The sequence below is a fragment of the Penaeus vannamei genome, chromosome 4, assembly GCF_042767895.1.
Source record: "Penaeus vannamei isolate JL-2024 chromosome 4, ASM4276789v1, whole genome shotgun sequence".
NCBI classification, from domain to species: Eukaryota; Metazoa; Arthropoda; class Malacostraca; order Decapoda; family Penaeidae; genus Penaeus; species Penaeus vannamei.
Window position 1 is genome coordinate 48,133,477 of NC_091552.1, and position 14,620 is coordinate 48,148,096.

The following is a 14,620-nucleotide window of genomic DNA, read 5'->3' on the forward strand; positions in this document are numbered from 1 at the left end:
GTTCTTCTTCTCCTCCCACGTTGTTCTTCTTCTCCTCCCACGTTGTTCTTCTTCTCCTCCCACGTTGTTCTTCTTCTCCTCCCACGTTGTTCTTCTTCTCCTCCCACGTTGTTCTTCTTCTCCTCCCACGTTGTTCTTCTCCTCCCACATTCTTCTTCTTCTCCTCCCACATTCTTCTTCTTCTCCTCCCACATTGTTCTTCTTCTCCTCCCACGTTGTTCTTCTCCTCCCACGTTATTCTTTTTCTCCTCCCACGTTATTCTTTTTCTCCTCCCACGTTATTCTTTTTCTCCTCCTCCCACGTTATTCTTTTTCTCCTCCTCCCACGTTATTCTTTTTCTTCTCCTCCCACGTTATTCTTCTTCTCGTCCTCCCACCTTCTTCTTCTTCTCGTCCTCCCACCTTCTTCTTCTTCTCGTCCTCCCACCTTCTTCTTCTTCTCGTCCTCCCACCTTCTTCTTCTTCTGGTCCTCCCACCTTCTTCTTCTTCTCGTCCTCCCACCTTCTTCTTCTTCTCCTCCTCCTCCTCCTCCCACCTTCTTCTTCTTCTCCTCCTCCTCCTCCTCCCACCTTCTTCTTCTTCTCCTCCTCCCACCTTCTTCTTCTTCTCCTCCTCCCACCTTCTTCTTCTTCTCCTCCTCCCACCTTCTTCTTCTTCTCCTCCTCCCACCTTCTTCTTTTTCTCCTCCTCCCACCTTCTTCTTTTTCTCCTCCTCCCACCTTCTTCTTCTTCTCCTCCTCCCACCTTCTTCTTCTTCTCCTCCTCCCATTCCTTCTTCTTCTCCTCCCACCTTCTTCTTCCCCTCCCACCTTCTTTTTCTCCTCCCACCTTCTTCTTCCCCTCCTCCCACGTTGTTGTTGTTCTACTCCCATGTTCTTCTTCTCCTCCCACCTTCTTCTTCTCCTCCTCCCACCTTCTTCTTCTTCTCCTCCTCCCACCTTCTTCTTCTTCTCCTCCTCCCACCTTCTTCTTCCACCTTCTTCTTCTTCTCCTCCTCCCACCTTCTTCTCCTCCACCCACCTTCTTTTTCTCCTCCACCCACCTTCTTCTTCTCCTCCACCCACCTTCTTCTTCTCCTCCTCCACCCACCTTCTTCTCCTCCTCCTCCCACGTTCACCTTCTCTTCCTCCTCCTCCCACGTTCACCTTCTCTTCCTCCTCTTCCTCCCACGTTCTTCTTCTCCTCTTCCTCTTCCTCCCACGTTCTTCTTCTCCTCTTCCTCTTCCTCCCACGTTCTTCTTCTCCTCTTCCTCTTCCTCCCACGTTCTTCTTCTCCTCTTCCTCTTCCTCCCACGTTCTTCTTCTCCTCTTCCTCTTCCTCCCACGTTCTTCTCCTCTTCCTCCTCCTCCTACGTTTTTCTCCTCTTCCTCTTCCTCCTCCTACGTTTTTCTCCTCTTCCTCTTCCTCCTCCTCCTACGTTTTTCTCCTCTTCCTCTTCCTCCTCCTCCTACGTTTTTCTCCTCTTCCTCTTCCTCCTCCTCCTACGTTTTTCTCCTCTTCCTCTTCCTCCTCCTCCTACGTTTTTCTCCTCTTCCTCTTCCTCCTCCTCCAACGTTCTTCTTCTCCTCTTCCTCTTCCTCCTCCTCCTCCCGCACATTCTTCTTCTCCTCTTCCTCTTCCTCCTCCTCCTCCTCCAACGTTCTTCTTCTCCTCTTCCTCTTCCTCCTCCTCCTCCCACGTTCTTCTTCTCCTCTTCCTCCTCCTCCTCCCACGTTCTTCTTCTCCTCTTCCTCTTCCTCCTCCTCCTCCTCCTCCTCCCATGTTCTTCTTCTCCTCTTCCTCTTCCTCCTCCTCCTCCTCCCATGTTCTTCTCCTCTTCCTCTTCCTCCTCCTCCTCCTCCCATGTTCTTCTTCTCCTCTTCCTCTTCCTCCTCCTCCTCCTCCCATGTTCTTCTTCTCCTCTTCCTCTTCCTCCTCCCATGTTCTTCTTCTCCTCTTCCTCTTCCTCCTCCTCCTCCTCCCATGTTCTTCTTCTCCTCTTCCTCTTCCTCCTCCTCCTCCTCCCATGTTCTTCTTCTCCTCTTCCTCTTCCTCCTCCTCCTCCTCCTCCTCCCATGTTCTTCTCCTCCTCCTCCTCCTCCTCCTCCTCCTCCTCCTCCTCCTCCCATGTTCTTCTTCTCCTCCTCCTCCTCCTCCTCCTCCTCCTCCTCCTCCTCCCACGTTCTTCTTCTCCTCTTCCTCTTCCTCCTCCTCCTCCTCCTCCCATGTTCTTCTTCTCCTCTTCCTCTTCCTCCTCCTCCTCCTCCCATGTTCTTCTTCTCCTCTTCCTCTTCCTCCTCCTCTTCCTCCCATGTTCTTCTTCTCCTCCTCCTCCTCCTCCTCCTCCTCCTCCTCCTCCTCCCATGTTCTTCTCCTCTTCCTCTTCCTCCTCCTCCTCCTCCCATGTTCTTCTCCTCTTCCTCCTCCTCCTCCTCCTCCTCCTCCCACGTTCTTGTTCTCCTCTTCCTCTTCCTCCTCCTCCTCCTCCCACGTTCTTCTTCTCCTCTTCCTCTTCCTCCTCCTCCTCCTCCTCCTCCTCCTCCCACGTTCTTCTTCTCCTCTTCCTCTTCCTCCTCCTCCTCCCATGTTCTTCTCCTCTTTCTCCTCCCATGTTCTTCTCCTCTTCCTCCTCCTCCCAAGTTCTTCTTCTCCTCTTCCTCTTCCTCCTCCCACGTTCTTCTCCTCTTCCTCCTCCTCCTCCCATGTTCTCCTCTTCCTCCTCCTCCTCCCATGTTCTCCTCTTCCTCCTCCTCCTCCTCCTCCTCCTCCTCCCATGTTCTTCTTCTCCTCTTCCTCCTCCTCCTCCTCCCCCCCACCTTCTCCCCACTGTTCTTCTCCTCCTCCTCTTCCTCCTCCTCCTCCTCCTCCTCCTCCTTCTCCTTCTCCTCCTCCTTCTCGTCCCCCCACCTTCTTCTCCCCACTGCTGTACTATGATAAAATCATATATTCTTTTGGAACAATACTGATACCTATAAGAAATATGTATCTCCTGAAGTTAAGGAAAAGGGTAAATAGATTGACTAGGTGATTTTGTACATGTAGAGCCACATGTGTAAATACAATCAATAACCTAAACTCTTTGTGGGTATAGCATGTACACACCTACCAACCCCAGAAGCAGTGGGTTAAGATAATCAGTGTTATATTTACATCTGCATGATAAAGTTCTGGTTACATATATCCATGGACTTCACTTAAAATATTTTAAGTAACTTTAGGAATGACTAACCATTACAAAAATCACCCCAGAGGGTTCATTCACATGGCATTTCTGTTAATGGGCATTTTTTGTCAAGAAGCAGCTTATAAATAACCAGTGTGTATCTAATGATGTAAATCTCGGAATGGAATTGCGTATATTTGACTGAAGATTTTAGGCATTACAAGAGGTGGAGGAGTAGAAGGAACAAGTGGAAATTACAAATTATTGTTGTTTTCAGGTAACAGATGAGAGTATGTTCAAAGTACAGATCATTGGGCGCAAGGAAATGGCAGGACTTGGAAGTGTGGCAGTGGTGGAATTGGTGACAAAATCCACCGGGGTCTCCCTCAACCAGCTTTTGCGTGACAAGAAACAAAGAGCAGAAAAGGAAATAAATAATAATACAAACAAACATTGTAAGGCTTTGATGAACATGGAAAGGCTTTTTTTCTTGAAAAGCGTTGTGTGAACATTTTAATGTATTTACCATAATCATTTTTGTTTTTCTTTAACAATATCACAAAATATATGGACCACTTTCCCCAGAAATATTCAGAAACACAACTTGAGATTCAATATATATATAATGTACTTACTTTTTCTTTTTACTAAGATTTGATTGTCTTATGCATACATGGAATAGAAAAAAGTAGTATTAAACTTTTATTAAAACAAACTAAAAGAATGACTAATGATAGTTTTTAAAATTTTTATCTGCTCCTTATTGACTTCCCTAAACCCATCAATGGGAGTCCATGCAGCCCAGGTTAGGAACCGGGAAAGGCTAGATCAGTAGCAACTCGAGTAGGTGTCATGGTGTCTGATTCTATTTTTGGAAAGAAGCACATGGGGATTATTTTGGTGACGTCACAAAAGTAAGGGATGCTTTGTAAATATGGTTGATTATTTGGTCTCTTCAATTTTCAAAAAGGATGGAAAATATTGATTTTAATGGTTATATTTTCATTGAACAGTCATCAAAACAGATGCCACGACACCTCGAGCTGCTACTGATCTAGCCCCTCCTCCTCCTCCTCCTTCATCCCATCTCCTCCTCCCCCTTTATCCCATCTCCTCCTCCTCCTCCCCCTTTATCCCATCTCCTCCTCCTCCTCCCCCTTTATCCCATCTCCTCCTCCTCCTCCCCCTTTATCCCATCTCCTCCTCCTCCTCCCCCTTTATCCCATCTCCTCCTCCTCCTCCCCCTTTATCCCATCTCCTCCTCCTCCTCCCCCTTTATCCCATCTCCTCCTCCTCCTCCCCCTTTATCCCATCTCCTCCTCCTCCTCCCCCTTTATCCCATCTCCTCCTCCTCCTCCCCCTTTATCCCATCTCCTCCTCCTCCTCTTCTTCTTCCTTCATCGTCCCACCACCTCCTCCTCCTCTTCTTCCTTCATCGTCCCACCACCTCCTCCTCCTCTTCCTTCATCGTCCCACCACCTCCTCCTCCTCTTCTTCCTTCATCGTCCCACCACCTCCTCCTCCTCTTCTTCCTTCATCGTCCCACCACCTCCTCCTCCTCTTCTTCCTTCATCGTCCCACCACCTCCTCCTCCTCTTCTTCCTTCATCGTCCCACCACCTCCTCCTCCTCTTCTTCCTTCATCGTCCCACCACCTCCTCCTCCTCTTCTTCCTTCATCGTCCCACCACCTCCTCCTCCTCTTCTTCCTTCATCATCCCACCACCACCTCCTCCTCTTCTTCCTTCATCATCCCACCACCTCCTCCTCCTCCTCTTCCTTCATCGTCCCTCCCCCACCTCCTCCTCTTCTTCCTTCATCGTCCCACCACCTCCTCCTCCTCTTCTTCCTTCATCGTCCCACCACCTCCTCCTCTTCTTCCTTCATCGTCCCACCACCTCCTCCTCTTCTTCCTTCATCGTCCCACCACCTCCTCCTCTTCTTCCTTCATCGTCCCACCACCTCCTCCTCCTCTTCTTCCTTCATCGTCCCACCACCTCCTCCTCCTCTTCTTCCTTCATCGTCCCACCACCTCCTCCTCCTCTTCTTCCTTCATCGTCCCACCACCTCCTCCTCCTCTTCTTCCTTCATCGTCCCACCACCTCCTCCTCCTCTTCTTCCTTCATCGTCCCACCACCTCCTCCTCCTCTTCTTCCTTCATCGTCCCACCACCTCCTCCTCCTCTTCTTCCTTCATCGTCCCACCACCTCCTCCTCCTCTTCTTCCTTCATCGTCCCACCACCTCCTCCTCCTCTTCTTCCTTCATCGTCCCACCACCTCCTCCTCCTCTTCTTCCTTCATCGTCCCACCACCTCCTCCTCCTCTTCTTCCTTCATCGTCCCACCACCTCCTCCTCCTCTTCTTCCTTCATCGTCCCACCACCTCCTCCTCCTCTTCTTCCTTCATCGTCCCACCACCTCCTCCTCCTCTTCTTCCTTCATCGTCCCACCACCTCCTCCTCCTCTTCTTCCTTCATCGTCCCACCACCTCCTCCTCCTCTTCTTCCTTCATCGTCCCACCACCTCCTCCTCTTCTTCCTTCATCGTCCCACCACCTCCTCCTCCTCTTCTTCCTTCATCGTCCCACCACCTCCTCCTCCTCTTCTTCCTTCATCGTCCCACCACCTCCTCCTCCTCTTCTTCCTTCATCGTCCCACCACCTCCTCCTCTTCTTCCTTCATTGTCCTACCACCTCCTCCTCCTCTTCCTTCATCGTGCCACCACCTCCTCCTCCTCTTCTTCCTTCATCGTCCCACCACCTCCTCCTCCTCTTCTTCCTTCATCGTCCCACCACCTCCTCCTCCTCTTCTTCCTTCATCGTCCCACCACCTCCTCCTCCTCTTCTTCCTTCATCGTCCCACCACCTCCTCCTCCTCTTCTTCCTTCATCGTCCCACCACCTCCTCCTCCTCTTCTTCCTTCATCGTCCCACCACCTTCTCCTCCTCTTCTTCCTTCTTTGTCCCACCACCTCCTCCTCTTCTTTTTCCTTCATCGTCTCACCACCTCCTCCTCCTCTTCTTCCTTCATCGTCCCACCACCTCCTCCTCCTCTTCTTCCTTCATCGTCCCACCACCTCCTCCTCCTCTTCTTCCTTCATCGTCCCACCACCTCCTCCTCCTCTTCTTCCTTCATCGTCCCACCACCTCCTCCTCCTCTTCTTCCTTCATCGTCCCAGCACCTCCTCCTCCTCTTCTTCCTTCATTGTCCCACCACCTCCTCCTCCTCTTCTTCCTTCATCGTCTCACCACCTCCTCCTCCTCTTCTTCCTTCATCGTCCCACCACCTCCTCCTCTTCTTCCTTCATCGTCCCACCACCTCCTCCTCCTCTTCCTTCATCGTCCCACCACCTCCTCCTCCTCTTCTTCCTTCATCGTCCCACCACCTCCTCCTCTTCTTCCTTCATCGTCCCACCACCTCCTCCTCCTCTTCTTCCTTCATCGTCCCACCACCTCCTCCTCCTCTTCTTCCTTCATCGTCCCACCACCTCCTCCTCCTCTTCTTCCTTCATCGTCCCACCACCTCCTCCTCTTCTTCCTTCATCGTCCCACCACCTCCTCCTCCTCTTCTTCCTTCATCGTCCCACCACCTCCTCCTCCTCTTCTTCCTTCATCGTCCCACCACCTCCTCCTCCTCTTCTTCCTTCATCGTCCCACCACCTCCTCCTCCTCTTCTTCCTTCATCGTCCCACCACCTCCTCCTCCTCTTCTTCCTTCATCGTCCCACCACCTCCTCCTCCTCTTCTTCCTTCATCATCCCACCACCTCCTCCTCCTCTTCTTCCGTCATCATCCCACCACCTCCTCCTCCTCTTCTTCCTTCATCGCCCCACCACCTCCTCCTCTTCTTCCTTCATCGTCCCACCACCTCCTCCTCTTCTTCCTTCATCGTCCCACCACCTCCTCCTCTTCTTCCTTCATCGTCCCACCACCTCCTCCTCCTCTTCTTCCTTCATCGTCCCACCACCTCCTCCTCCTCTTCTTCCTTCATCGTCCCACCACCTCCTCCTCCTCTTCTTCCTTCATCGTCCCACCACCTCCTCCTCTTCTTCCTTCATTGTCCTACCACCTCCTCCTCCTCTTCCTTCATCGTGCCACCACCTCCTCCTCCTCTTCTTCCTTCATCGTCCCACCACCTCCTCCTCCTCTTCTTCCTTCATCGTCCCACCACCTCCTCCTCCTCTTCTTCCTTCATCGTCCCACCACCTCCTCCTCCTCTTCTTCCTTCATCGTCCCACCACCTCCTCCTCCTCTTCTTCCTTCATCGTCCCACCACCTCCTCCTCCTCTTCTTCCTTCATCGTCCCACCACCTCCTCCTCCTCTTCTTCCTTCATTGTCCCACCACCTCCTCCTCCTCTTCTTCCTTCATCGTCTCACCACCTCCTCCTCCTCTTCTTCCTTCATCGTCCCACCACCTCCTCCTCCTCTTCTTCCTTCATCGTCCCACCACTTCCTCCTCTTCTTCCTTCATCGTCCCACCACCTCCTCCTCCTCTTCTTCCTTCATCGTCCCACCACCTCCTCCTCCTCTTCTTCCTTCATCGTCCCACCACCTCCTCCTCCTCTTCTTCCTTCATCGTCCCACCACCTCCTCCTCCTCTTCTTCCTTCATCGTCCCACCACCTCCTCCTCCTCTTCTTCCTTCATCGTCCCACCACCTCCTCCTCTTCTTCCTTCATCGTCCCACCACCTCCTCCTCTTCTTCCTTCATCGTCCCACCACCTCCTCCTCCTCTTCTTCCTTCATCGTCCCACCACCTCCTCCTCCTCCTTCTTCCTTCATCGTCTCACCACCTCCTCCTCCTCTTCTTCCTTCATCGTCCCACCACCTCCTCCTCCTCTTCTTCCTTCATCCTCCCACCACCTCCTCCTCCTCTTCTTCCTTCATCGTCCCCCCACCTCCTCCTCCTCTTCCTCCTTCATCGTCCCACCACCTCCTCCTCTTCTTCCTTCATCGTCCCACCACCTCCTCCTCTTCTTCCTTCATCGTCCCACGAGCTCCTCCTCCTCTTCTTCCTTCATCGTCCCACCACGTCCTCCTCCTCTTCTTCCTTCATCGTCCCACCACCTTCTTCTCCTCTTCTTCCTTCATCGTCCCACCACCTCCTCCTCCTCTTCTTCCTTCATTGTCCCACCACCTCCTCCTCCTCTTCTTCCTTCATCGTCCCACCACCTCCTCCTCCTCTTCTTCCTTCATCGTCCCACCACCTCCTCCTCCTCTTCTTCCTTCATCGTCCCACCACCTCCTCCTCCTCTTCTTCCTTCATCGTCCCACCACCTCCTCCTCCTCTTCTTCCTTCATCGTCCCACCACCTCCTCCTCCTCTTCTTCCTTCATCGTCCCACCACCTCCTCCTCCTCTTCTTCCTTCATCGTCCCACCACCTCCTCCTCCTCTTCTTCCTTTATCGCCCCACCACCTCCTCCTCTTCTTCCTTCATCGTCCCACCACCTCCTCCTCCTCTTCTTCCCTCATCGTCCCACCACCTCCTCCTCCTCTTCTTCCTTCATCGTCCCCGCACCCCCTCCTCCCCTTCTTCCTTCATCGTCCCACCACCTCCTCCTCCTCTTCTTCCTTCATCGTCCCACCACCTCCTCCTCCTCTTCTCCCTTCATCGTCCCACCACCTCCTCCTCCTCTTCTTCCTTCATCGTCCCACCACCTCCTCCTCCTCTTCTTCCTTCATCGTCCCACCACCTCCTCCTCCTCTTCTTCCTTCATCGTCCCACCACCTCCTCCTCTTCTTCCTTCATCGTCCCACCACCTCCTCCTCCTCTTCTTCCTTCATCGTCCCACCACCTCCTCCTCCTCTTCTTCCTTCATCGTCCTTCCACCTCCTCCTCCTCTTCTTCCTTCATCGTCCTTCCACCTCCTCCTCCTCTTCTTCCTTCATCGTCCCACCACCTCCTCCTCCTCTTCTTCCTTCATCGTCCCACCACCTCCTCCTCCTCTTCTTCCTTCATCGTCCCACCACCTCCTCCTCCTCTTCTTCCTTCATCGTCCCACCACCTCCTCCTCCTCTTCTTCCTTCATCGTCCCACCACCTCCTCCTCCTCTTCTTCCTTCATCGTCCCACCACCTCCTCCTCCTCTTCTTCCTTCATCGTCCCACCTCCTCCTCCTCTTCTTCCTTCATCGTCCCACCTCCTCCTCCTCTTCTTCCTTCATCGTCCCACCTCCTCCTCCTCTTCTTCCTTCATCGTCCCACCTCCTCCTCCTCTTCTTCCTTCATCGTCCCACCTCCTCCTCCTCTTCTTCCTTCATCGTCCCACCTCCTCCTCTTCTTCCTTCATCGTCCCACCTCCTCCTCCTCTTCTTCCTTCATCATCCCACCTCCTCCTCTTCTTCCTTCATCATCCCACCTCCTCCTCCTCTTCTTCCTTCATCATCCCACCTCCTCCTCCTCTTCTTCCTTCATCATCCCACCTCCTCCTCCTCCTCTTCTTCCTTCATCATCCCACCTCCTCCTCCTCCTCCTCCCCCTTTATCCCATCTCCTCCTCCTCCTCCTCCTCCTCCCCCTTTATCCCATCTCCTCCTCCTCCTCCTCCTCCCCCTTTATCCCATCTCCTCCTCCTCCTCCTCCCCCTTTATCCCATCTCCTCCTCCTCCTCCTCCTCCCCCTTTATCCCATCTCCTCCTCCTCCTCCTCCTCCCCCTTTATCCCATCTCCTCCTCCTCCTCCTCCCCCTTTATCCCATCTCCTCCTCCTCCTCCCCCTTTATCCCATCTCCTCCTCCTCCTCCTCCTCCTCCATCCCACCACCTCCTCCTCCTCCTCCATCCCACCACCACCTCCTCCTCCTCCATCCCACCACCTCCTCCTCCTCCTCCATCCCACCACCTCCTCCTCCTCCTCCTCCATCCCACCACCTCCTCCTCCTCCTCCTCCATCCCACCACCTCCTCCTCCTCCTCCTCCATCCCACCACCTCCTCCTCCTCCTCCTCCATCCCACCACCTCCTCCTCCTCCTCCTCCATCCCACCACCTCCTCCTCCTCCTCCTCCATCCCACCACCTCCTCCTCCTCCTCCTCCATCCCACCACCTCCTCCTCCTCCTCCTCCATCCCACCACCTCCTCCTCCTCCTCCTCCATCCCACCACCTCCTCCTCCTCCTCCTCCATCCCACCACCTCCTCCTCCTCCTCCTCCATCCCTCCTCCTCCTCCTCCTCCATCCCACCACCTCCTCCTCCTCCTCCTTCATCCCACCACCTCCTTCATCCCAGCTCCTCCTCCTCTTCTTCCTTCATCATCCCACCTCCTCCTCCTCTTCTTCCTTCATCATCCCACCTCCTCCTCCTCTTCTTCCTTCATCATCCCACCTCCTCCTCCTCTTCTTCCTTCATCATCCCACCTCCTCCTCCTCTTCTTCCTTCATCATCCCACCTCCTCCTCCTCTTCTTCCTTCATCATCCCACCTCCTCCTCCTCTTCTTCCTTCATCATCCCACCTCCTCCTCCTCTTCTTCCTTCATCATCCCACCTCCTCCTCCTCTTCTTCCTTCATCATCCCTCCTCCTCCTCCTCTTCTTCCTACATCATCCCACCTCCTCCTCCTCTTCTTCCTTCATCATCCCACCACCTCCTCCTCTTCTTCCTTCATCATCCCACCTCCTCCTCCTCTTCCTTCATCCCACCACCTCCTTCATCCCACCTCCTCCTCTCTGTCCTCTATCTTCCTTCACCTTCATAGTCGTCCTCATCTTCATCTTCCATGTCTCCTTCATGGTTGTCCTCATCTTCATTATCTTCCTCCTTTGTTGTTTCCTTCTCCTTTTCTTCCTTTGTCTTCTCTTTTTTTCTTCCTCCTCTTTCCTCTTCCTCCCTCTTTCTTCCTCCTCTTTCCTCTTCCTCCATCTTCCTCCCTCCTTCATCTTCGTCCACCTTTGTTGTCCTCCTAGTCTTAGTCTTCTTTGTCTTCTCTTTTTCTTTCTCCAGTCTTCTTACTACTCATTTTCATCCTTTTCCTGCTCCTCCTTTTCTTCCTGTTCCTGCTCCTCTTTTTTTCTTCCTGTTCCTGCTCCTTGTTTCTTCCTGTTCCTGGTCCTTTTTTCTTCCTGTTCCTGCTCCTTTTTTCTTCCTGTTCCTGGTCCTTTTTCTTCCTGTCCCTGCTCCTTTTCCTCCTGTCCCTGCTCCTCCTTTTCTTCCTGTCCCTGCTCCTCCTTTTCTTCCTTTCCCTGCTCCTCCTTTTCTTCCTTTCCCTGCTCCTCCTTTTCTTCCTGTCCCTGTTCCTCCTTTTCTTCCTTTCCCTGCTCCTTCTTTTCTTCCTTTCCCTGCTCCTCCTTTTCTTCCTTTCCCTGCTCCTCCTTTTCTTCCTTTCCCTGCTCCTCCTTTTCTTCCTTTCCCTGCTCCTCCTTTTCTTCCTTTCCCTGCTCCTCCTTTTCTTCCTTTCCCTGCTCCTCCTTTTCTTCCTTTCCCTGCTCCTCCTTTTCTTCCTTTCCCTGCTCCTCCTTCTCTTTTTTTCCCTGATCCTCCTTTTCTTCCTCTTCCTGTTCCTCCTTTTCTTTTTTTCCCTGCTCCTCCTTTTCTTCCTCTTCCTGTTCCTCCTTTTCTTCCTTTTCCTGCTCCTTTTCTTCCTCTTCCTGTTCCTCCTTTTCTTCCTTTTCCTGCTCCTCCTTTTCTTCCTTTCCCTGCTCCTCCTTTTCTTCCTTTTCCTGCTCCTCCTTTTCTTCCTCTTCCTGTTCCTCCTTTTCTTCCTCTTCCTGTTCCTCCTCTACTCTCTCTTCCTGTTCCTCCTCTTTCCTCTTCCTCTTCTTTCCTCTTCCCTCTTCCTCTTTCCTTGAAAAATACAGGTCTTGAAACTATTACTGCCAGGTACATATACTGTCCGCTGTGGTCTTTTGTAAATTTTGTTTACACAGAAGGCTTGTAAATGCTTAGTCATCAGTTGGCAGTGTTTCCTTGCCACATCTGATTTCTCTATTGCGTAAACTTTGATTTTTCTCTATTATTGTTGTTAACATTTTAATGTTATTGAGATTACTGAATAAAGAAAAGCTTTCCAGAAATCAAGGGATGGGTGAATGAGTGGCCTTTAGTATGCCAAGTAATGAATTCCAATGGTAACAGCAGTTCTGGTGCAATTTATGTGTAAACAAACTATTGGTTTGGCCAGTAATTCTCATGCTCTTCTGGTATCAGTGATGTGATATTTGATAAGTTTGTATCATCAGTCTAAATGTTTGACATTTTGACAGGTTTTAGCTTGGGGGCAGTAATCTCGCGCATGCAACAGCAGCACGCATCCCTGGCTCAACCCCCACGCCAGTTAGAGTCGCAGCCACAGCAGGAACTTTTGCTACAAGCTCAGCAGTCACAATTGCAACAGAGATTCTCTCAATATCAGCGCCATTACCACCAGCCTTACCATCATGAGAGAGAGCGCCGTTTCTACCAGGGTCGCTTTCATCAACAGCAGCAACAGCAATACCCTTTAGATATACAAAGTACCAAATACAAGTTGCAACGGCAACAACAACAATTCTACACACCCAGACATCAACAGGGTACCCAATACCAGCATCGCAGTGAATCACATCATATCCCTTACAATTCCAACCAAGTGGACATCAAAGCTGAACTCCACTCTCCAAAGGATATCCCACTTGGACGGCAGAGGGACCGGCTGGTGCCTGGGACCCCCAAGACTACTGCAGCACAGGCACAGAACTTTGAGCAGCTGGAAAGAGTGCGACCTGCAAAAGGTTCCTTGAAGTTCTGCAGGTTGACATGGGAGGCAGGTCTGTCCTGCTTTTACCTGGTACTAGAGGAGAGTGAGGAATTCATCAAGGTATGCTGATATGTTTAGCTCTTCTTACTACTACTTCCATCCTCTTTGTAATATTATTCTCCTCATTCTTCCCTATTTCCTTTAATTTCTGACAAGTAAACATGATAACCCAATGCTGCAAGGGATGGCATGTATGTACATGCCATGCCTAAAGAGATATTCTAGTATATTGTACACCTAGATAGCTCAACAAGTTCATAGTCACATAAGATTCAGTCTGGTTGTATCAGTCTTACCTGTAAACTGTTTTTGTTATTAGAAATATTCCTTTAACATAATCAAAATGTCAATAATGATAAAAACAGCATCATTAATAGTTGTATTGTAAGAAAAAAAAATATCCTGAAAATTAAAGGAAACTTGAGATCAGCAGAGGTCATGTAGACTACTAATTGACTCTTTGGTGGGTTAGCACTTTGAAGCCATCTGTGTGTAAACACATTTCACAAAATGAAGTTACAATGAGTCTAAAGATCAGAGTAATTGCATTAATCATCCTTAACTTTTTGCAGGCTTGTACTAAGAAGATGAGTGAATCTTGTAACCAGTCCAAAATGGAATCCATCAAAAGCGGTATGTTGGTGGCCATAAAGGATAAGGACACGTGGCAAAGGGCTCAAGTGACCCAGGTACAAGGCACCATGTTCAAGGTCATCATGATTGATGTGGGAAAGGAGCGATGTCTTCAGCTATATGAGGTGAGGGGTGAGGTTTTTTGAGTGTTAGAAACCTTGTTGGGATTTAATTCTTTCTGGTTACAATTATAGAACTGATGCTTTTACTTAATTCTTTGACTTTTACCTGGTATATTGAAAATCAGCATGCTGTTTGACAATGCAAGGGTAACTCTCAGCTGAAATGTTCTATTGAAAATATGTACTAGGTATGTGACAGTGAATTATATGTTTTCTGGTATGTAGAAAAGTTCTTGAAATGAGAAAAAGGTATTTCCAGAATATATACAATGTTATAATTTTCAATGAGTACAAGTAAATGAACTAGCCAACTAATGTAATTTTGGGAAGGTAATGGCAGTTATTATATAAAGACAATGTGATGCCCTCTCTTAAACTGATCATGTGAGGATCCTGAATACTTGTATATCATGCACCTTTATGGATACAGATAATTAGGCATGGATGAGAAGTGTGTGTCCGCAAACAAACGCGCACACGAGAGACTGCTCTCCCCTCCCGAGATGTATGGATGGTCACATTTTTAAGCATTACCATAGCAGATTTTGATCTTCAGTATCCTTGATTTTAAACTTCGTAAAATTTCACTCATATCGGATAGACACTTCACAATGTGAGGTCAAATTTGAAATACATTACCTCTAGATTTGGACAATTATTCTGCATGGATAAAGCACACACAAAGCAATAAAACCTATATTTGCACATATAGACTACTAAAAAGAAAGTAAACATGTATATCGTGATGTGAGGTGGTGAGCATACATGCCAGACTCGGCCAGCACTATATAAGTAGAATTGGGGAAGGAGGGATGCTAGTTATTAACCCTTTTACGATGGGTGTCCGGGCATCCCGCCGGTGTGACGCTGTAACGGGGCTTGCGCTACAATTCAGCAGCAGGCCATGCCCGTGTGCAGGCAGAGTCTGGGCCAGCCCCACGCGCCAATTTTGTAGCCGCCCGGAAACTTTTGTTTTCAGCTTCAAAATATACTGGCGTTAGT

The 14,620-nt window shown here is 50.4% G+C and overlaps 1 protein-coding gene across 1 annotated transcript in view; it reads left to right on the forward strand.

Annotated features, from left to right (window-relative positions):
* LOC113822083 (uncharacterized) overlaps nt 1-14,620 on the forward strand; it is a 66,118-nt gene that overhangs the window by 38,792 nt on the left and 12,706 nt on the right. The window contains exons 5-7 of the mRNA XM_027374607.2: nt 3,422-3,599; nt 12,331-12,923; nt 13,436-13,621. Coding sequence (XP_027230408.2) covers nt 3,422-3,599; nt 12,331-12,923; nt 13,436-13,621 — 957 coding nt within the window. The remainder of the gene's footprint in view (nt 1-3,421; nt 3,600-12,330; nt 12,924-13,435; nt 13,622-14,620) is intronic.